This window comes from Artibeus jamaicensis, unplaced genomic scaffold (genome assembly GCF_021234435.1).
Source record: "Artibeus jamaicensis isolate MK-2021 breed Jamaican fruit bat unplaced genomic scaffold, CSHL_Jam_final contig_490, whole genome shotgun sequence".
In the NCBI taxonomy this organism is placed as follows: Eukaryota; Metazoa; Chordata; class Mammalia; order Chiroptera; family Phyllostomidae; genus Artibeus; species Artibeus jamaicensis.
This window is the reverse complement of record NW_026521861.1, coordinates 22,875,114-22,895,007: the sequence shown is the minus strand read 5'-3', so window position 1 is coordinate 22,895,007 and position 19,894 is coordinate 22,875,114. Positions and strand designations below refer to the sequence as shown.

Here is a 19,894-nt window from a genome sequence, read left to right as displayed (position 1 = left end):
CCACTGCCCCAAATTCTGCTTCTGGTAGTCTCTGTGACTTTTCTTAATTTTGAATTTCTAAAAGTGACTTCAGAGCACTTGTATCCTCTGGGGCCTGCGTGTTACACTCTGCGCCTTGCCTGCCACCCCGTCAGGTGTCCCCGGCAGTCTCACGTGGAAGCCCTGGAACACTTCGCAAGCCCAGCTCTGGGCAGCTGTGCACACCCGACGTGATACCCGACGCCAGGCTGTTTCTCAGGTTCTCGAGCACACTTACACTCGTCGCAGTGTGCCTCAGGCGTCCTGTGATTATTCACGGCCTCTTCAACACCTAATACTAACAGCTTTCTTAGTTTTTTCCCCTCTGGTGAGTACAAAGTGGTATTTAAGTCTGGCCCCAACTTACATTTTCCTGATCATGAGTGAACGTCAGAATCTCCGTGTGTCCATCTGCCATGATGGCAGCCTGCTCTGGAAAGTGCCTCCTCGCAGGCCCGGCTCTGCTCGCCGCTCGGGGTTCCTGCCTTCCGGGGTCTGCAGGGACGCTTCCGGTTGGCCAGGACCCTTTCTCAGTTGTATGTGTTGCGATGACTTTTTTCGCTCTGGGGGGCAGCTTTCCAGTCAGTGTTTGTGGCGTTTGCTGGATAAATACGCACTTAAAAATTACGGATCTTCTACTTTGGGGTTAGCACTTTCAGACCTGAAAAAAAATCTCCTTACCCCCAAAAGTTCAGGACACTTGCTCATTTGAAGTCTTACCTGTCACATCTACACCTTAAATTCACACGGAGTCGACTCTTCGTGTGGCAGGGCCCCGGCAGAATCTGGGACGGGCTGGGACAGCCCCCAGGAGCCGGCTGCAGGCACCATGAGGGGCAGTTTCGGGACAGAAGATAAAGTCTGGCTTTGGCGGTGCGGCCTCTGAGGCCTTGGAGCAGATGACCACGTGTGAGGGAGGTGCTGTGGGCAGACTCTTGGGGCCGACGTGGCTCTGGGGCAGGGGGCGAAGACAGAGGTTCGTGTGTGGGACGTGGTGACAGCAGGGTCCAGAGAGGCTTTGGGGCAGTTTTAAGTGAGTCTTGAGGGTCGCCTGGGGATGATGCGAGCAGAGCACCCACTAGGGCCTGGGGCCACAGCTCTGTAGCTGTGATGTTGGTGTGCACACGGGGCCACACGGCTCGGGTGAGCCAACCCACGTGGCCACACCCACTGCAGAGGGCAATGCCTGAAAGGGAGCCAAGGCTGGAGGAGGGGCTGGCGCACCCTAAGACACCTGGAGAGGGAGATGGGTATCTGCAGGACATGCTTGACCCCCCCCCTCCTCAGAGAGTAGATGAGGAGGTGCAGGGTGAGGGCGTGAGGGGTGGGCCTCCGCCCGTTCCTCACCCTGGGCACTCTGCCTCTCTCGGGGCGTAGTGAGCTGCCAGGCTGGCGTGGGCGCACAGCCAAGCTAAGCGGTACAAGCTGACGACCAGGAGGTGGGAGGAGCAGGCAGAGAAGGGCCTGGGCAGCCTCGAGAAACCAGGGTCAGCGGGAAGCCGGCAGCTGCAACACAAACGTCTGCAAAGTCGAGCGCAACGTCGCCCAGGTCGTGGGACTGGGCTGCCCGTGGGCACAGAGTGCTGACCGCAGAGACGCCCATCCACGCTCCAGGGTCCGGGGCCTGCAGCTGGCCACGGCACCCACGGGCCCCGTCCTGGGCAGCAGCAGCTTGGCCGAGAGGAGATGCTGGAGCCCAGGGCCCTGTGAGGCTGGCCCAGCAGATGCCCCCCATGGCAGTCTGTAGTCGGACCCCTGAGGGACACAGAAGGCACAGGGCGGGCCTTCCCTCACTGTGACCGTGAACGTTCCCTGCATTTGCAGAGACGTGGACGCTCACTGCGGCGGCATCGCAAGCCAGACCCAGCACTCCAGATGCCCAGAAAAACCCCACCGCTGGGACTGAGCCGAAGCACAGGACGGAATTTTCACTATGGGGGCTGCAAGATGGGCCCTCAAGGGGAGAACGGGGTCTGCAGGTGGGGGGGTCAGCGAGCAGCTGGGGGCACAGCCTGGACATGGCTGGGCACCAGGGGCTCCTGCACTTTGGGGGCAGGCTTCCTCGGCCACAGCTGCCCAGTCCGGCCTGGCCCGCTCCAGGTCACTCCCTCGGGGAGGGCAGGCTCCCGAGAGGCCGGAGGAGTGTGAATCAGCCTGGTTCCAACCCGTCCTCAGCTCTGGGCCGAGACGGGAAGCTCATCCCCTCCACAAGGGTCAGGCTGGGCCAGGCGCTGGGTTCCAGGGGACAAAGGCACAGACTCAGCTCTGTGCAGCCCCATGACTCCGGCTGACATCGCCAACCCCCTCCCAGGATGTTACAACTCCCCCTATGGCCTTGCACACCCCTCCTGGACCCATCTCAGACCACCCAGGCCTCCGGGGCAGGACAGGGCCTGCTCAGGTGCACACTCCCTGTGGGCCCAGCCTCTCTTAAAGAACCTGACCTACTCAGAGACCAAACCACATTGCCGAGTGCCCCCCCCCCACTGATCTGTGGCTCAGATGGGTCAGAGACAAGCCTACGCGCCACTGTTTCTCACTGAAGCAAAAGACAGCACAGCGCTTTCAGCGTCGCTTTCTCCACAACAAAACAGGTCAGGGCAGAGACAGATCCGTCTTTTCGGAAACATCAAGAACCAAATTCGAGGTTGTCCAAAAGGCAGGGCTGGGAACGGCGCCCCCTGCATGTGTGGGTGCGCCCCACCGTCTCTGTCTGAATATGAGACTCACATCTTCATGAGAAGACAGGAAACGCTCGCTCTGGCGGAGAGCAAGATGCGACCTGAACAGTCTTTCCCAGGTTGGCGGCCTGCGTTTGCTGCTGGCCTTTAAGGCCGGTCAGCCCCCTTGGCAGGGCACTGGGTGCGGGGAGCAGGGACACCCACCCGAAGGTGAGAGAACCCCTGCGGGTGCAGGCCCCAGGCAGAGCACAGCCAGCATCACGAAGGCACAGAGAAGGGCGGGTGCCTGGGGTGCGGGGACAGCATGCGCTGATGGACCACCGGTCTGCCAAGGTCTCTGCCCAGACGGACCTCAGACAAGAGCCCTGCACACCCCACCCTGCAGGGAAGATGGGGTTCATGTAAACAGACTGTCTTCCAGAACGTTTCTAACCGTGCATGAGAACTGAAGAGACCACCTGCATTGAGAGTTCCTGAGATCACACTCCGGTTCCCTTATCACTGACACCTGATATCCGTGTGTGGGGTATTTGTCATTATTAATGAATGAATTTTGATATGTTATTACCTGAAGTCCACAGTTTATTCAGATGGCCTCAGATTTTCCCACTGCCCTTTTTCTGCCTCGTGGTCCCATCTAGGACAGCACACGACACTTCGGGGCCTGCTGGCTGACAGCTTCTCAGACTTGCCTCGGTTCTGATGACCTTGTGACCAAATGCAGGTCCAGCTGCCTGCGCTACAAAAGCCAATTCTCCGCAAGAGAAGACGTAAGGGGCCTGCACCCAGAAGGAAGAAGTGACCCTCGCAGAGACCTGATCCACGGATTCTCCATGGATTCTCGCAGAATCCATGTGGGGCTATTAAAGCTAATACGGGCAGGAGAGTCAAGGTCAACACACAAAAATTCCTTGTATTTCTACATACTGGCAATAAACAATCCCAAAGGAAATCAAGAGAACAGGACTTCCGGTCAAGATGGAGAGGTAGGTGAACAAACCTTACCTCCACACACAGTTATAGCAAAAAAAAAAACAAAAACTAGACTACAAACAAATCTCACCCAGAATTGTCAGAAAAGTGTGCTGTGTGGAAATCTGACCACCAAGGGTTCTAAAAAGCCACACTCGTTCAGACGGGTAGGAGGGACAGAGACCAGTCTGGGCAGCCCCACGCCCACTGTCGTAGATAAAAAACCGGGAGGGATTTTTGCCCCAGGCCAGAGCACCCAGCCCAGGGTTCCAGAGCAGGAAGATAAGTCCCCATAACTTCTGGCTGTAAAAACCAGTGGGGGTTGGGGCAGGGGAAGAATCTGTGTCCTCTTAAAGGGCCCATGACAGACTTAGCACTCACACAGACCCACCAGCTCTGGGATTCAGCACCAGGGCAACAGCCAGAAGGGCACCAGTGGCAAATGGTGGGGAAGGTGGAACGCTCAGCACAGTGGCACTCACCTGCAGAGAGGGTCCAACAAGCCAGGAGGGGGGCCACAGGCTCAGGGGACAATGGCATCCCTGGTCACCTGTGCCATGGTGCTCCCCGGGTCCAGGCAACTGTGTCTGCCAAACGTGGGAGGCAGACTTCAGCTCAGTGCCGAGCCTTCTGAGAAGGAAGCAGGGGGCCCCATCCCCTCCCCAGCGTATGAGAGTTGTCACCTGCCACACGGAGTGGGGACTCCCTGTTGGGAACCTTGCACCTGGCTTTTAGCTAAAAACATTGCATTGATTACAGGAACCTGTAATCAACAAGGACTTTCAAAACAACCTCCGGCTAGCCCCCCGTGTGCATGCGCTCCACAAGCCAATCCGCTACAGGCACATGAGGTGTGCATGCGCCCAAAGAACAGTGGTCCACGAGTACAAGTTACACCCAAGTAACCAATAAGCGGACCCTCCTTTGTCTCAAGCTAGCCAATAGCAAGCAACCTAATCTCCTTCCTCTCCCTCCTCCCCTATATATATACCCAGTTCGGAAAAATAAAGTTTGCAGCTTGATCAGAATCTTTTGTCTTGCTGCCATTCTTCATGCGTCTCTTGTCCCCCCAACCCATTTATTCTAGGTAGGTGGTCGAGCTCCAGTCGACTGCTCTGCGGGCCAGAGCAACTCCCCACCCTCACCTAGGCCTGAGCCCACACAGAAGGGGGCAGGTGGGCTGCCCCTGCGGCGCAGCCTGGGCTGGGCTTCCTGCAGACCCAGGCGGGAGACTCATGGACAAGCGACCACAAGCAGTCAGGGTAGGCTCCGTGGGGCACTCAGCTTTCTCTGCCCCGCACAGAAGGTGTAGACGAACAAGGATCACTCTAGTGTGTCATGAAAGAACACAGCAGTTTGACCAAAAACATTAAAAATGCACATGGCCCGTGACCAGCAGCAGCAAAGGCGGCAAACGCCTCTCTCTGTGCGCGGCCGGACGCCCACCAGAAGGGACAAGTAACTGGCGGAAGGGTCTGAGACAACAGCCTGGACCAGGGCACGCCTGCTGCGGGTTCTCGGTGGGAAAAGCACCGGGAGCGCGGCGCAGCCTGGGACGTGGCTACGACTCGGGCATCTGCACCTCTGACTGCAGGGGAGGCCTCCACAGGCAGGACCCCAACGGGAGGGTGGCCCCTTCTGAGGCGGAAGTGGTTTTCATTTGCTCTCTTGGTCTTACGAGTTTCCAAATCTACAGTAACGTGTGTTTTTTCTAATCAGAATAATGTCCGTGAAACTCACTTTCTAAAAGGTTTGCCAGAGAACCTGTCTAAGAGGGCAGCTCGGGCCTCCAGGACAGCATGGATTTCCAGAGAGGGCCCTGCTGGCCGGCCCCACGTGCCACGGCTCCAGCCCCTCCAGAACCGAGCTCCTTGCCATGCCCCCAGCGTGAGCCTCAGGGACATCCAGCATTATCTGCAAGCCAGAAGGGCCACCTCCTGAGGCCACAGTGGGGCTGCTGTGTGTGGTCAATGATCCATCCAGGACACCCGTTCTTATCCCCCCAGACTGTCGGGGGCTGATGTGCAGCCTCACTGGACGACACCGCATCTCTTTCGTCGGGGCTCCTCTCGGTCCCTCCACTGGGCACAATCGTTCTCGAGGCTGCCAGCTGCGCCTCTCTACACCCAGAGGGTGGGCACAGGGAAAGGGCGGGGCGGGAGGAGGCAGTGCTCCAAGAGCCCCCAGCAGGCTGGCAAGACCAGGAATGGTGCACGGAGAGGTGAGTGGCAGTCACTGCATCACTGGGAGGCCCTGTCAACGAGGGGCTCACAGGACAGTTGGGCCCGGTGTCCCCAGGATGCTGACTAGGAAGAGGGGCGGCAAGGGAGACTTAAACATGCACGGGTGTGGTCACGCACAAAGCTGCCCAGAGCGACCCAGCCAAGAGGATGCAGAGAAACCTCCCCAGAGGGGCTGTGGTCAGGAAGGGGCAGCCACAAAGGGCTTGGTGGGGTCATCTGCGCAGGGTAGCGTGAGTGTTGGGGATTTGGGCACAAGACCTGAGCCAGGGGGAGGGCTGTCTGCCCATGAAGGGAGGGTGGCCGAGAATCGGTGCACAGGGAGCCCACCCCGCACCCGGACGAGAGGCTGCAGGTGAGGTCAGGTGAGACGCTCAGCAGCCACATCAGACCAGGGTGGGGCAGAGAGGGGCCCAGAAACAGGACCTGGGCCATGGTGGGTTCTGAGATGAATTAATGGATGAACGAAGACGCTCACAGGGAGTTTAATGACATCCTGTTTAGAAATGAGGAAAGTGAAAGTCCGAGAGTCTCGCTGGCGCCCCCCCATGGCCAGCTCACGGTCACCACACTCTGCGGCAGGGGCCAGAGCAGTCTTCCGCTGCAGCCCGAGCTCTGGCACCCAGGCTGCAAGGAGCCCGCCCACCTGTGTTCAAGGAGAGAGACAAGCGTTGGGCCCTCAGCAGGTCCTCAGGCCCCTCCCCAGGGTTTCTGGGCCCTGGACTGTCTGCACACCCCAAAGCCAGAGGGCTGCACCAGGGCTGGACAGTGAGCTGGGGGTTAGTGAAGTGGCGTCACACCGTGCCCCTCCCACCACCTGCCCAGGCCCCCCATGAAGCTGACCAGACTCTGTACCAATGACAGAAACCCAAATAACAGCTACGGTCCCCCTAAACTCCACTGTCGCAAGCCACGCAGAAGGGACAGTGAGGATCAACACGCAAGCCAGGGATGGGAGTGAGGGTTCTAGACACACACAGAGGGGCTCTCAGGGTCTTTAAATGTAGACACTGCCCAGAGCAGAGCCCCGGACGTAGGTGCAGTACAGCAGGGCCAGCGCAAAGGACAGCAGGGAGCACAGGGGCGCACCCGCCACGCTCAGGGGCGCCCCCTCCTCCTGCTCCTCCTCCTCCTCCTCCTCCTCCTCCTCCTCCTCCTCGAGGCCATGCTGAGGCTCCCGGACATCGTCATAGTCCTCCTCCAGCGCCAGGTCCCGGGGCACACTGGGCCCCTCGACCTCCTCCCCCATGGGGACAGCTCCGATGTCCTCATAAACACCTTCTGACGGCAGGTTCTCCAACATTCCAGAACCTGCAAAGGCCACACCAGAACCTCAGTTCTGAAGCTCCCTCTGCCTACGCCCACACTGCTGGGCCCTGTGGGGTCTCCCAGGCCAGCCAGGAGCCTCTGTTCCCCACCAGGACACACATCCCCCCCAGGGGGCACGCTTCCCCGAGCACCCAGGACCAGGTATGCTGGCCCCAGAGTATGGCTCAGAGCTCCCCAGCACCACAAATGACAAGGAATGGGGACCCTCGAGGCTTTCCCCCCACCAAGGCATCCCCAGAACTATGAATCCTCTCATCCAGACCCTCTCAGAAGCACAGCAGGGCCCAGGACCCCCTGTCCCCCACCAGTTGTGAGTCTGGGTGGGACTCGGCACGCACGGCAGGGACCAGGACAGAGGGCCTGTAGAGGGCCAGGGTCTCCAAGTGCATCTCTCCCCATCCCCAGGACCCAGGCCACCCTCACCAGCCTTGCCCACCACCTACCCCTGCAGGTTGCTCTGTGGCACCACTGCGCCCCCAGCAGCAGGGAGACGATGCCCAGGAGGGTGCCCAGGATGATGCAGAAGGTCATGGGCAGTGTCCCAGCCTTGAGGGCAGGTAGTGGGGTCAGGGGAGGGCCTGGAGGGACAGTGAGAGGCGGGTCCTCCCTCAATGCCTGCCTGCATGCCGGGGGGGGGGATTGTGACCTGGGCCCTGAACCTCTAGGAGGGGGAGGGGCCTTGTGCTGCACCCCTAGAGCTGGCCCAAAGGTCAGCTGGCTGAGGGCGAAGGTGAGGGGCACAGCAGGGAGGGGACAGGAGGGAGCCCACTGCCCTCACTCCGCCTTGGATACAGTGTCCAAGAAGCCACAGTGTCCCGGGGCCAAATCCCCTGTTGCCCAGGGAAAGGCCTCAAAGAAGCAACAGGCCTGCTGTCCCTCCCTCGGGCTCTGCACCTCGGGCTGGCATGAGGACAGATGGCAAGTGTCCCTCCGAGAACGGGCGTCTCCGAATGGCAGTCCTGCTCTCACTGGCCTCGGCCCCCACCCCTGCACTGGCCTCCATGCCACCCCCCTGCAGGGCTCCTCTGGGTCAGAGCCAGACAGGAACACGTGGACCGAGGCCTGAGGAAGAGCCCACCTACCCAATGCTGGCGGCCGAACCGTGGCCCCGCTGTCACCTGCAGGACAAAGGAGCCGAATCTGGGCGTGAGGAGAACAGGCGGCCATAGCCCTGAGCAGCCCAGATCCTCGGAGCAGCGTCCCGGCCCATCAGCCCGATCCTGTCCCACCATCCGACACCCATGGGGCAGCTTATGCCCCCCACCCAGAGGAACCTGGGCATGGAGCAGCCTCAGGCTGGGCCTGGGGGGCGCCCACAGAAGGTGGACACTCCAGAGGAACCCTCCTGATCCCCCCTCCCCAGCCCCCAGCAACCCCCTCACCTCCTGCCCACTCACCCGAGCAGCGCACGCCCGCATCCTCCTTGTGCCCGCAGTCCGCGTGTCCCCAGGGCTCCGCCGGGCAGTCCCACAGGGATGCCTCGCTGCCACGGCAGCCCACCTCGTCCAGCCACACGGGCCCTGAGCCTGGACCGAAGGCAGCCCCTGCCAGGGCGCTGACGGCCCCACCGCAGCCCAGCTGGCGGCACACGACCTCCGCGTCTGCCAGGTCCCAGGAGTCATCGCACACGGTGCCCCAGGAGCCTGTGAGCCAGAGCTCCACGCGGCCGGAGCAGCGGTCCTCGCCCCCGCGCACGCGCACCGCGTCCTCCTCCGCAAGAGGGGGCGTGGTCACCGCAGGGCGGGACTGCGTTGCGGAGCGAACCGTGGACAGAAGCGTCCCTGGGCAGCTGCCGGTGGGAGGGCAGTTGAGGGTCTCCCCGAAGTCCTGACTCGTTTCCTTGGATGATCCTGGTGGGTTAAGGAGCGAATGCCCTGAAAAGCTTCAAAAGGAAGCTTGTGGAGCCCAAGAGACCCCAGGCCCCGCCATGGGTTGCCCCTGAGCACACAGGGCAGGGGCCCAGGCATTCCAGCCCCTCCACCCCCACCCCCGGACCACAGGGCCCACCTGAACAGGTGACCCAGGCCTCCTCTCCGCGGTCGCAGGAGTGCGGGTCCCACGGGGCGGAGGGGCACTGCCACAGCGTGGAGCTCCGCAGCCTGCGGCAGTCGATGCCGTCCACCCAGGAGACGCCTAAGTCAGCGAGGACCGGCTTGTTCTCCAGCCAGCCCTGGTCCCCACAGCCCAGCTGCTGGCAGACCACGGCCAGGGAGGCGTCCCTCAGGGCGTTGCTGCACACTGCGCCCCACGAACCGTTGTAGAACACGTCCAACCACCCAGCACAGAGCTGGGCGCCGCCCCGCAGTCTCAGGGCCACTGACCCTGGAAGACAAACGGGGTCGAGCTGGGGGAGTGACTGGAGGAAGAGGGGCCGTGGCTGAGACGGAGGGACTCAGGGCCGGACCGGGAGGCCTGGGCACCCCCACAAACAGCCAGGGTTCACCCCAGGGATGGCCGGGCCGTGAACCAGCTGGGTGTCTGGAAAGCCATCCTGGAAACAACTGCAAATACAGAAGAATCTATTTGCCTAAGACGATCAACTTAGCAATGGTTACAATTTTTTTAAAGTTTTTATAAAGGAATTAGCCCACAGTGCCACATTCAGACACGGCACCAGTGCAGGCTGGCGGGTGTCCGCCGACTGCCTGGGCCCCATGACCAGCGGGGCTCCAACGGGGGACGCAGTGCGGGACCGAAAACAGCCACCTGTCGGAGTGTTAGATGGTCCTTCGGACCTGTGCTCCGAGGGCCTGGGAGACCTCGGCACCGCCTGGACCAGGGTGCACGCAGACAGCTGGGTGTGCACTGCACGTGCTGGGGTCCCCGGTAACTAAAATGAGCCTAGAGCACCCACGGGCAGGGATGGCTTGTCCTGCAGCATCACTGGGCTCTGCCCTGGGCTCTCCACCCCTGGAGATGTGAGCACCGTGGTGTCACCCACACAGACAGCGCAACCTGGGACACCCGGCCGCCCTACGGAGGGAGGGACGCAGCTCCCCGACTGACCTGAGCAGAAGGCGCCCGCATCCTCCTTGTGCGTGCAGTCGTGCCGGCCCCAGCCCCGAGACCGGCACTGCCACAGCGCTGTCTCATGGCCACTGCAGCCAAGCTCATCTGCCCAGATGCGCCCAGCCCCCGGCCCAAAGTGAGCAGCCCCCAGGGCGCGGAGGGCGTGGCCACAGCCCAGCTGCCGGCAGACCACGTGTGCGTCCTGCAGGTCCCAGCCGTCATCACACACCGTGCCCCACACACCAGCGTGGAACACCTCCACTCGCCCGGCACAGCGGCCCGGCCCTGCGACCAGCCGCACCTGGTGGCTCCCTGCGGAGAGACGGAGTAAGGGCGGACCCAGCCCCCTGGGCGGATGGGGAAACCGGGGATCCTCTCTCACCGGAGCACACGACGCCCACGTCCCGCAAGGCCCCCACGGACGCCAGCAGGGGCGCAGATGCGTTGCACTGGGTCAGGCGGGTCTCCGTGCCCAGGCAGCGAGCGCGGCTCAGCCCCACCCTGCCGGCCCCGTGGTCTGGCACCGGTGCGTCATAGGCTCGTTCTGCCTCTCCGCACCCCAGCTGCTCACACACGACGCCCGCACCCTGCAGGTCCCACGCATCGTCCAGGACACGGCCCCACACGCCATCCAGAGACACCTCCACTCGGCCGTCACAGCGGCTCTGGCCGTCCCTCAGCCGCAGGGCATGGAGGAGATCTAGAGAGAGGTGGGACTCCGCAGGGCAGACTGCGAGGGGAGAGGACCACCACTGCCCCCTGAGCCCCCCCCACTCCTGCCCCTCTTCCTCCCTTCCTCCTGACCCACCTGCACAGACCACGGTGGCAGCATTTCCTGGGGCACAGGCGGGGGCCCCCAGGGTGCTCACTGGGCAGTTCCATAGGTAGGGCTCTGTCCCAACACAGTGGAACCTGTCCGGCCGGATGGGAGCGTCCCCGTGCCCAAAATGGCCTCCTCCAGGTGTGGCCACCACACCGCCACAGTTAAGCTGGTGGCAGAGGACACTGGCATCTGCCAAGTCCCAGTGGGTGGCACAGAGGGGCGCCCAGGTCCCCTCTACCTGAAGCTCCACACGCCCCTCACAGCGGCTGCTGCCGTTGACCAGTCGGAACTCTGGGGTGGGGGGGAGGGGTGTCAGGCCATCTTTGACCTGAAGGTCCAACAGGGGGCGATTTCCTCCTCTGCCCCATGTGGTGGCCACCCCCACCACGGCTCAGTGCTGGCCCACATGGCCCAGGCGCAGCGGGGGGTATGCATACGCTCCTCTCGGGCCAGACTCAGGCCCCCCTCTCTGTGTCCCTTCTTCCCTCAATCCTCAGAGGTGACGCCCCCTCACAGAACACCACCCCCACCTGCTGGAGGCACCTTTGCGAGCCCGGCTGGAGCCCCTGGGATGAGCCCCAGGGCCCCCCTCCATCCTCACCTGAGCACCTGAGCCCAGCGTCCTGGCTGTGCCCGCAATGGTGCCCGGGCCCCCGAAGGCAGTGGAACAGCAGGGACTCATTGCCCACGCAGCGGAAGGCCTCCGTCCACACGGTCCCAGAACCCCGGCCAAAGTGGGCGCCCCGGGGCGTGGACACAGCCAAGCCACACTGCAGCTCCCGACACACCACGTGGGCCATGGCCTGGTCCAGGTCATCGTCGCAGACAGTGCCCCAGGTCAGGCCACGCCGCACCTCCAGGCGTCCGGCACAGGGGTGCTCGCCGCCCACCAGCCGGGCCTCAGTGTGTCCTGGGGGAAGAGACTCGTCCTCAGTGAGAGGGAGCTGCTCTCAGGTCAAGGGCTCAGCCCGGAGCCGCCCTGTCCCACGGGAGGCTCTGTGTCCAGGCAGCTGGTCTGCAGACAGAGCACGGGTCCTTGGCTGTTTCCCTAGGACCAGAGGTTAGGGCCACCTGCTGCATTTCCTCTGAAGCAGCAAGTGGCACTGGTGTCCCCTGTCCGGTGCCTGCGAGGAGGAGGGAGCAGCAGGGAGGCCGCCTCACCTGAGCACACCACCTCCCGGTCCTGCTGGAAGTCACACCCACTGCGGAGCCGGTTGCTGAGCCTGCAGTTTCGGATGGTCGGCTCGGTGCCCTCACACGTCATGTACTTCTTGCCGCCGCCCTGGTCTTGGCGGGAAGCCTGCAGCGCAGGGCCGCAACCCAGCTCCCGGCAGAACACAGTGGCCTCCTCCCTGTGCAGGCCGCAGAGGCGGTCCACACCATTCGCGTTCCTGATCTCTGGGAGCCCCGAGCAGGGGCTCCGGCCCTTCACCAGGCGGATCTCCCGAAAAGTTCCATCTGCAGAGCACAGGCCACACTCAGAGGGTGCCCCGCTGCTGGCCCCTCAGTCACCTGGAGGCTGCAGCCGGCCTCCGCGGCCGGACACTTCCATGAAGGCCTAGCAGCTCCGCCAGGCCCCCACCCAGGACCAGGGCTCCCAGCCCCTGGGGCAGGCCCTGCTCCTCCCTCCACGCCTCTGCACCGGCCTGAGGGCGCGTCTTCCGAGGACGGGGCAGCTTTCTGACCCAGCACTGCAAAGGGCCCCTCGCTCAGAGGGCCCATGCCTGGTGTGCTGTCAGACTCTTGACAACTTTAATCATTTTCGAAGAGGGCACCTGCCCCCCCACAACCCAAGCAGAGGGTCCACTTCAGAGGCAGGAGCTCTCAGCCCACAGAGAGCCGAAGACCCTCAAGACAGACCTCCATGTCATTTGAGTAGGAAATCCTGATTGGGTAGCCACAGTGGCCCCTCAAGCCTCCTCAAGTGTCCAAAAGACACTGGGGTGGGTCCCTATGGTGGGTCCCCAGCCCACCCCGCCCCACCCCAGCCCCCTGTACGCTTTCTGCTCCTCCTCACTTCAGCGGCTATTCCGCCTGTGTTTGTCACTCCGTCTGTCCCTGGGGAACCGGCTCTGCATGGCAGCAGTTTGCCAGCTACTCAAACAGTTGTTTCCCCAGCCCCCTGCACAGTGCCTCGCAGGGACACAAGTGCTGGATGACAATGGAAGGGCCCTTGGCACAGGAGGAAGGAAGAACGGTGAGAGACCAGATCATCCTAGGGGCCAGGCCGGCTCCTGTGCCTGAAAGGAGACCACCCAGAGAGCCCGCACCCCTGCACTGACTTACTCGAGCACAGCACGACCACCGTCCACTCGTAGGGGCACGGGCTGTGCGTCCATGCCCCGAGGCTGCACTCCAAGAGCGAGGACTCGCCACCCCTGCAGGACACGTTGTGGAGCAAGGCCGGCACCTTCTCTCCGGGCAGCGGGACGTACTTGGGGGCACCCACAGCCTGGCCGCAGCCCAGCTGCCTGCAGACCACGGATGCCTCTGCCAGCGTCCACTCCCGGTTGCACACGTGCCCCCACTGACCCTCGTGTTGGACCAGCACCACGCCATCACACGGGCTGTGTCTGTTCGCCAGCCTCAGAGTGCCCGGCCCGCCTGCGGAGGGACCGCTGACCTCAGGGGGGCTACACAGTCCAGCACCATTGGGGGGATGTGGAGCATGAGCTGCCTGGTGATGGCCTCTGAATTCATCTGGGGCCACCTCCAAGGCCATGGGAGCTCCCCCAAGTCCTGCCCTGTCCAGGCCTCTGATGCCCATCATCCCCTCAGCCCCTGGTACCCCCATCGCATTGCAGCCCCTTGACCCTCCCGCCTGGAGCCCCGGTCCTGAGCTGGTGCAGGAAAATAGGGACGGCCACATGGGTGAGCCGGGTCACCCCAGGCTTTGCACCCCAGCCCGTCCCCAGGGCCACCCTCCACTCACCTGCCCGGCGTCTGCACCACCCACCCAGCCCAGGACCCTCCGTAGCCAGCCCCCACTGTGGGCCAGGGTCGCTGGACAGATGCTGCCACATCCCCTCAGTGTATCCAGCCTCTCGCCCAGCGCACCCCAGGCCCTGAGCTCCGGGGTAGGGGCCCTGCTCAGAGTTGGGACAGGAGTCTCCTGCACTTCGGACGCCCCAGGATGACCCACCCAGCCCTGAGCTGAGTGAAGCCCAGGCAGTGGGTCTGGGTCTGGGCATCCACAGAGCCACTGCTTCCAGAAGGTTCAGTGGATAAAGGAAGAAACTTACCGATGGGGACTGCCCAGAGAGTGAGGACAAGGGGCCCAACTCCCAAGGCCCAGAGAGCTGCCCTCATGGCCCCTGGGGCCTCAGCTGGCACCTGCCACTCAGCTGGGGCAATGGTGGAGGTGGCGGGCTGGAGTCCAACCTGCAGAAGCAGAAGCTGCCCACAGCCTCCCGGGACCAAGAGCCGAGAGAGCCTCTGCACAGCACCCCAGGGGCCCCACTCTGGTCTGCGGGCAGAGCAGCCAATGGGCGCCTCGGCCCAGTGCTGCTCACTGTGCGCAGGGCCCCCCCCCACCCCGGGCTGGGGTTTCCGCTCCTGCAGACAAACTGCTGATGAGGCTGCCGCTGCAGAGCCTGGAGCAGCCAGGTGGGCCCCAAAATCCAGCCAAGCCCGGCTGGCCCACCTGCAAGGGTGCGCACTCCATCCCCGTTCAGGGCGCGTTCAGAAATCAAACACCAAACACACGAACACGTGGAAAACAAGTTCGTGTTCTCTCTCTCTCTGCCCCTTCCTCTCTCTCTGCAAAAAATAAAAATGACAAACACCAAAGCTGGTGGCTTATGCCCTCCACCATAGACAGTGACAGAGTGGCACCAGACACCCTGCGGGCCAGCAGGGACTGAGCAGGGGCCCTGCAGCTCTGGGAGAGTGAGGCCGGCCAGGACAGCGTTGCGAGGGCTGTGAAAACTAAACTGTCACTGGACCCGAAGTCCACGGAAGGCCAAAACCCACACCCTGAGTGGCCAAAACGGGTGACCACCTGCTGGAACAGAACGAGTTGGAAGAATCAGGGGGTCTCCTCAAATCGAGTCTCCCACCAGACAAAGCTGGTTCACCGAAGCTGGCCATCACCTTGGGGGTCAGAGACGGCAGTGCCGACGCCGGGCTGCAGGAGATGCCCGGACCTGGGGGCGCCTTTTAAGGCGGCATAGTCACTGAGGTTTGCACCGTAGATGGCAGAGGCTGCTGAAGCCAGTGGAAGAAATAAAGTGCTGTGGACCGCTCTGCCTGGTTTTAGGAATTGTCTCTCTACCCCTTGTGGCTAAGGGCGAGGGACGACCTTTGGAGTGCCAGCCGCAGGAGACAGAGCTTGTCTCTGGTAGCAAACGCTGCCTCAGTTCCTCTCCCTGCCCCCAAAGCTTGGTCAGAGGTCAATGATGGGTAAGAAAGACCCCTCACAGCGGGGGGCAACCTAAGCCAGACTCAATCACTTGGGAGGCCTTCATGGAAGGACTAGGGGTGGGGGGGGACTGCAACAGCAATGAAATCTCCCCCCCACACACACCCCCCCAGGGTTTTGACAAAGCCCAAGTCCCCACGAGGCCTTTCTAGCTCTCATCCCCTTAAGCCTGAATACCTGATGGGGGGAGGTGCAGCTCCTTGCCTTGCTAGAAGTTTCTGCTACTCTCTTCCTGACATCGACTCAGACTCTGAAGCCCTCAGATTTCTTTGTAATGGTATCTACTGTTTGATCCTTGCCGCCCTGTGTTCCTGTGTGTTACAACCCAATAAAAGGCTATGGAAGAGGGCACACGGAGCCTTTTTCTCCTCGGAGAAACTGGCTGCTGCTGGCTTTTGTCTCCCCTGAGAAACTGGCCACAGCCCCCTCCGCCTCCCCAAACAGATCTCATCTTGTCTCGGCCATATTTACTCATTCATGGGTGTCCGTGGCACCAGGGGGACTCGAGGAGAAGTTGCCCCCACAATAAAGAATTGCAGCAAATACACAGAAGTCATAAAGTGGGCCTGTGGCAGGATGCGGAGAGCCTGGGGTCCCCACACACTGCGGGTGGGGCTGGGGTGCCCTGCACCTGCCCTCCTACCCCTGGGTTCACAGCAGAGAGAAGCGGACAGTCGTGTCCACACAAAACCTGCTCGTAAGTGCTCATGGCAGCATCACCCATAACAACCAAAGAAAGCCTAGACGGCCCTGGCTGGCGTGGCTCAGTGGATTGAGCACAGTCTTGCGAACCAGAGGATCACAGTTCGATTCCCAGTCAGGGCACGTGCCTGGGTTGCAGGCCAGTTCCCAGAAAGAGATGCATGAGAGACAATCATACATTGATATTTCTCTCCTTCCCCTCTAAAGAGAAATAAATAAAATCTTTAAAAAAAAACAGCCTAGACATTCACCAAGGGATCGACCGACAAATATGGGCAGTGCATCCATGCCACGGGTGCCGTCTGCCCACTGAAAGGAACGGGCTTTGGACACAGGTCACGATGGCATGAACCCTGAAAGCATCAAGCCGAGTGAGAGACACAAAAGACCACGACCATGATTCCATTTCCGTGGGCAAATCCAAGACGCAGGCTGCAGGCTCGCGGCTGCCAGGGCTGGAAGGGGACAGGTGTGGACAGGGACCGCTGAGAGCACAGAGGGTCCTCTGGAGGCGCTGAAATAGTCTGAGGTCAGCCAGTCGCGGTTGCTGCACAGTTCTGAATACTCTAAAAAACACTGCATCAAACAGCCATGAAGGATGCATTTGGTGGTATATGTGCGAATCAGCTCAATAAAGCTGTTACTGTTTTTTAAAGAACCAAATGGGTATCAGAGAACTGAACACACAAAACCTGAAAATGGCTTTAATTCACGGGCCAGACTCGGTCATACGGTGGAAACGGCAAAGGCGGCATCATCGGTGAACCTGAGGACGGACCAACAGAATTTACTTACTGTGAACACAGAGAAAGTTGTAACAGCTCACAGAGCAGCCGGGGCCTTGGGGACAGCCATGGAAGGTCTGGTGGTCTGTCGCTGGGGCGGAGAAGACTGTGGAGCTGAAAAAGAATCTGAAAAAAAAAAGATGCCATCGAACTTCCCAAATGTGGTGGAAGACAAACTTACAGATTCAGGAAGCCGAGCAGACCCCACCCAGGAGAAACCCAAAGAGATTCACATTGAAATGATCATAATTAGACTTTTGAAAACTAGAAAGAAAGGGGGAAAATCTTAAAAACAGCCAGAGATCAGTGATGCATCATCTATACAGGAGAACCCATGTGCGGGGTTGCACATCTCTCATCGGCATGTGGGCCAGAGGCCGGGACACGGGCTCGAGTGACAGGAGGACCTGTGGAGCCGCAGTCCTGGGTCGGGAAACTGCCCCACAGCGAGGGAGGGGACAAAGACCCTCCGCCCTCTATCGAAGGAGAACTGGGGGAACTGGTCGCTGACAGACACACCCGGAAAGTAATGGTGGAAGAAAATGCTAAAGGGGAGGCGGGGCCCCCAGAAAGGAAGGGAGGGGCGCTGGGGAGGAGAAAGGGGAGGCCTCGGGCCTGCTGCTGGGAACACAGGCAGGTGCAGCCCCTCTGGCAGGCAGTACGAAGACACCCCAAAAAACTACAAATGGAAAACTGCCTTATGACCCAGCGGTTCCACGTGTGGAGATTTATCCTAAGATTTCCGAAACACTGACTCAAAAGGATACACGCACCCCGTGTTCACTGCAGCATTTTCTGCAATTGCCAAGTGATGGGAGTGGCCCAAGTGCCCATCGACAGATGAGGGGATAAGGAAGGCATGGTGCACTTATGATGGGCCTAAAAAAGGAAGAAATCTTATCGTTGGCGATGGCGTGGGTGGAACTAGAGGGCATTGTGCTCAATGACATAAGCCAGCCAGAGAAACATAGACACTGCCCGCAAGTGACGGTGACCCTCCGCACAGGGAGCCCCGGACCCAGGGGCGACAATCAGCGCTGTGTACAAAGCCTGCCAGTGCCGCCCAAGCTGGCTTTTCTCCAGTGCAAAGTCGGTTCAACATTAGAGAATCAATCATTGTAATTTGCGACATTAAAATACTAAGGGAGAAAAATCAGGCTATCATCTTAAGAGATGCAAAGAATTTATATAAATGTCAATACCCAATTATGATAATAGTCTTTGCAAACTAGAAATGGCAGACAATTTCCTTAATCTGATAACAAATATCACCAAAACCTCACCCACAGCAAATGTCCTACTTTCCGAAATCGGAAACAGCCCGGGGCCCACTCTCACTGAGACGAGGCCCTGCCATCTTCACCAGGATGGCGAGCCAGGAGCGGCGAGGTTGGAGGGCCCCATCACCCACGGACAATGCCCCTGGCAGTGAAAAAACCCAGAAGAATCTACAGAGAAGTTAGTAAAAATTCATAAAGTTTAGCAAAGTTACTGGACACCATCAATAAATGAGTCACTCGTTTTTTTTTTTAATTTTTTATTTAGTTATTTTTCAAGTACAGTTTTGTTTATTTCTCCCATCCCAGCCCACCCTGCCCCATGCACCCCACCTCCCTCCCATTTCCACCCCCTTAGTTTTTGTCCATGTGTCCTTTATACTTGTTTCTCTAAATCCCTCCCATTTTTTCCCTTAAATTCCCTCCCCTCTCCCCTCTGCTCGCTGTCCCCCTGTTCTCTATTTCAGTGTCTTTGTTTTTATTTTGCTTGCTTGTCTGTTTTGTTGTTTAGCTTCCTGTTAAAGGTGAGACCATATGGTATTTGTCTTTCACCGCCTGGCTTATTTCACTCAGCATAATGCTTTCCAGTTCCATCCATGTTGTTGCAAAGGGTAGTAGTTCCTACACACAGGCAATAAACAGAAAATGAATTATTTTAAATAACTAGCTATTTTAAATATATTTTATTAATTGTGCCATTACAGTTGTTCTATTTCCCCCCTTCATTCCCCTTCACCCTGCACACCCCCTCCTCCACCATTCCCCCCTTTGGTTTATGACCACGTGTCTCAAGTTCTTTAGCTTCCATATTTCCCCTACTATTCTTGCCCTCCCCCTATTTTCTACCTACCGTTTATGCTACTTATTCTCTGTACCTTCTCCCCCCTTCTCCTTCTCCCACTCCCCTGTTGCTAACCCTCCATGTGATCTTCATTTCTATGGTTTGCTCCTGATCTAGCTGTCCTTTTAGTTTGCTTTCGTTTTAGGTGTGGTTGTTCATAACTGTGAGTTTCTTGTCCTTTCACTGTTCATCTTTTTTATCTCCTTTTTCTTAGGTAAGTCCCTTTAACATTTCATATAATAAGGGCCTAGTGATGATGAACTCCTTGAATTTGATCTTATCTGAGAAGCACTTTATCTGCTCTTCCATTCTAAATGAAAGCTTTGCTGGATAGATCAATCTTGGATGTAGGTCTTTGGATTTCATGACTTGGAATACCTCTTTCCAGCCCCTTCTTGCCTGGAAGGTCTCTTTTGAGAAATCCGCTGACAGTCTGATGGGGACTCCTTTGTAGGTGACTGTCCCCTTAGCTCTTGCTGCTTCTAGGATTCTCTCCTTCATTTTAATCTTGGCCAATATAATGATGATGTGCCTTGGTGTGTTCCTTCTTGGGTCCAACTTCTTTGGGACTCTCTGAGCTTCCTGGATTTCCTGGAAGTCTATTTCCTTTGCCAGATTGGGGAAGTTCTCCTTTATTATCTGTTCAAATAAGGTTTCCACTGGTGGCTGTTCCTCTTCCCCTTCTGGTACCCCTATAATTTGGATGTTGGAACGTTTAAAGATGTCCTGGAGGTTCCTAAGACTCTCCTCATTTTTTTGAATTCTTGTTTCTTCATCCTTTTCTGTTTGGTCATTTT

The 19,894-nt window shown here is 59.4% G+C and overlaps 1 protein-coding gene across 1 annotated transcript; it reads right to left on the bottom strand.

The window, feature by feature from the left end:
- Positions 1-1,429: 1,429 nt before the first annotated feature.
- SCART1 (scavenger receptor family member expressed on T cells 1) lies at positions 1,430-14,525 on the bottom strand. The gene is made up of 15 exons (XM_053668672.1): positions 14,315-14,525; positions 13,359-13,676; positions 12,234-12,530; positions 11,674-11,982; positions 11,058-11,363; positions 10,632-10,949; positions 10,247-10,561; positions 9,248-9,562; positions 8,638-9,090; positions 8,323-8,358; positions 7,684-7,818; positions 7,044-7,222; positions 6,390-6,557; positions 4,817-4,883; positions 1,430-1,773 (listed from the first exon to the last, which is right to left on the bottom strand). The coding sequence occupies exons 1-15, from the start codon at positions 14,379-14,381 to the stop codon at positions 1,430-1,432; spliced, it is 3,627 nt and encodes a 1,208-aa protein (XP_053524647.1). The 5' UTR covers positions 14,382-14,525.
- Positions 14,526-19,894: the final 5,369 nt, after the last annotated feature.

Excerpts from the sequence above, each read along its gene's own strand:
- SCART1 (XM_053668672.1), bottom strand. The coding sequence starts at position 14,381 with ATGAGGGCAGCTCTCTGGGCCTTGGGAGTTGGGCCCCTTGTCCTCACT. Across the intron at positions 11,983-12,233 it reads CCGGGAGGTGGTGTGCTCAG|GACACACTGAGGCCCGGCTG; the intron begins GTGAGGCGGCCT and ends CTCTTCCCCCAG. Across the intron at positions 10,950-11,057 it reads TGCCACCGTGGTCTGTGCAG|ATCTCCTCCATGCCCTGCGG; the intron begins GTGGGTCAGGAG and ends ACCTCTCTCTAG.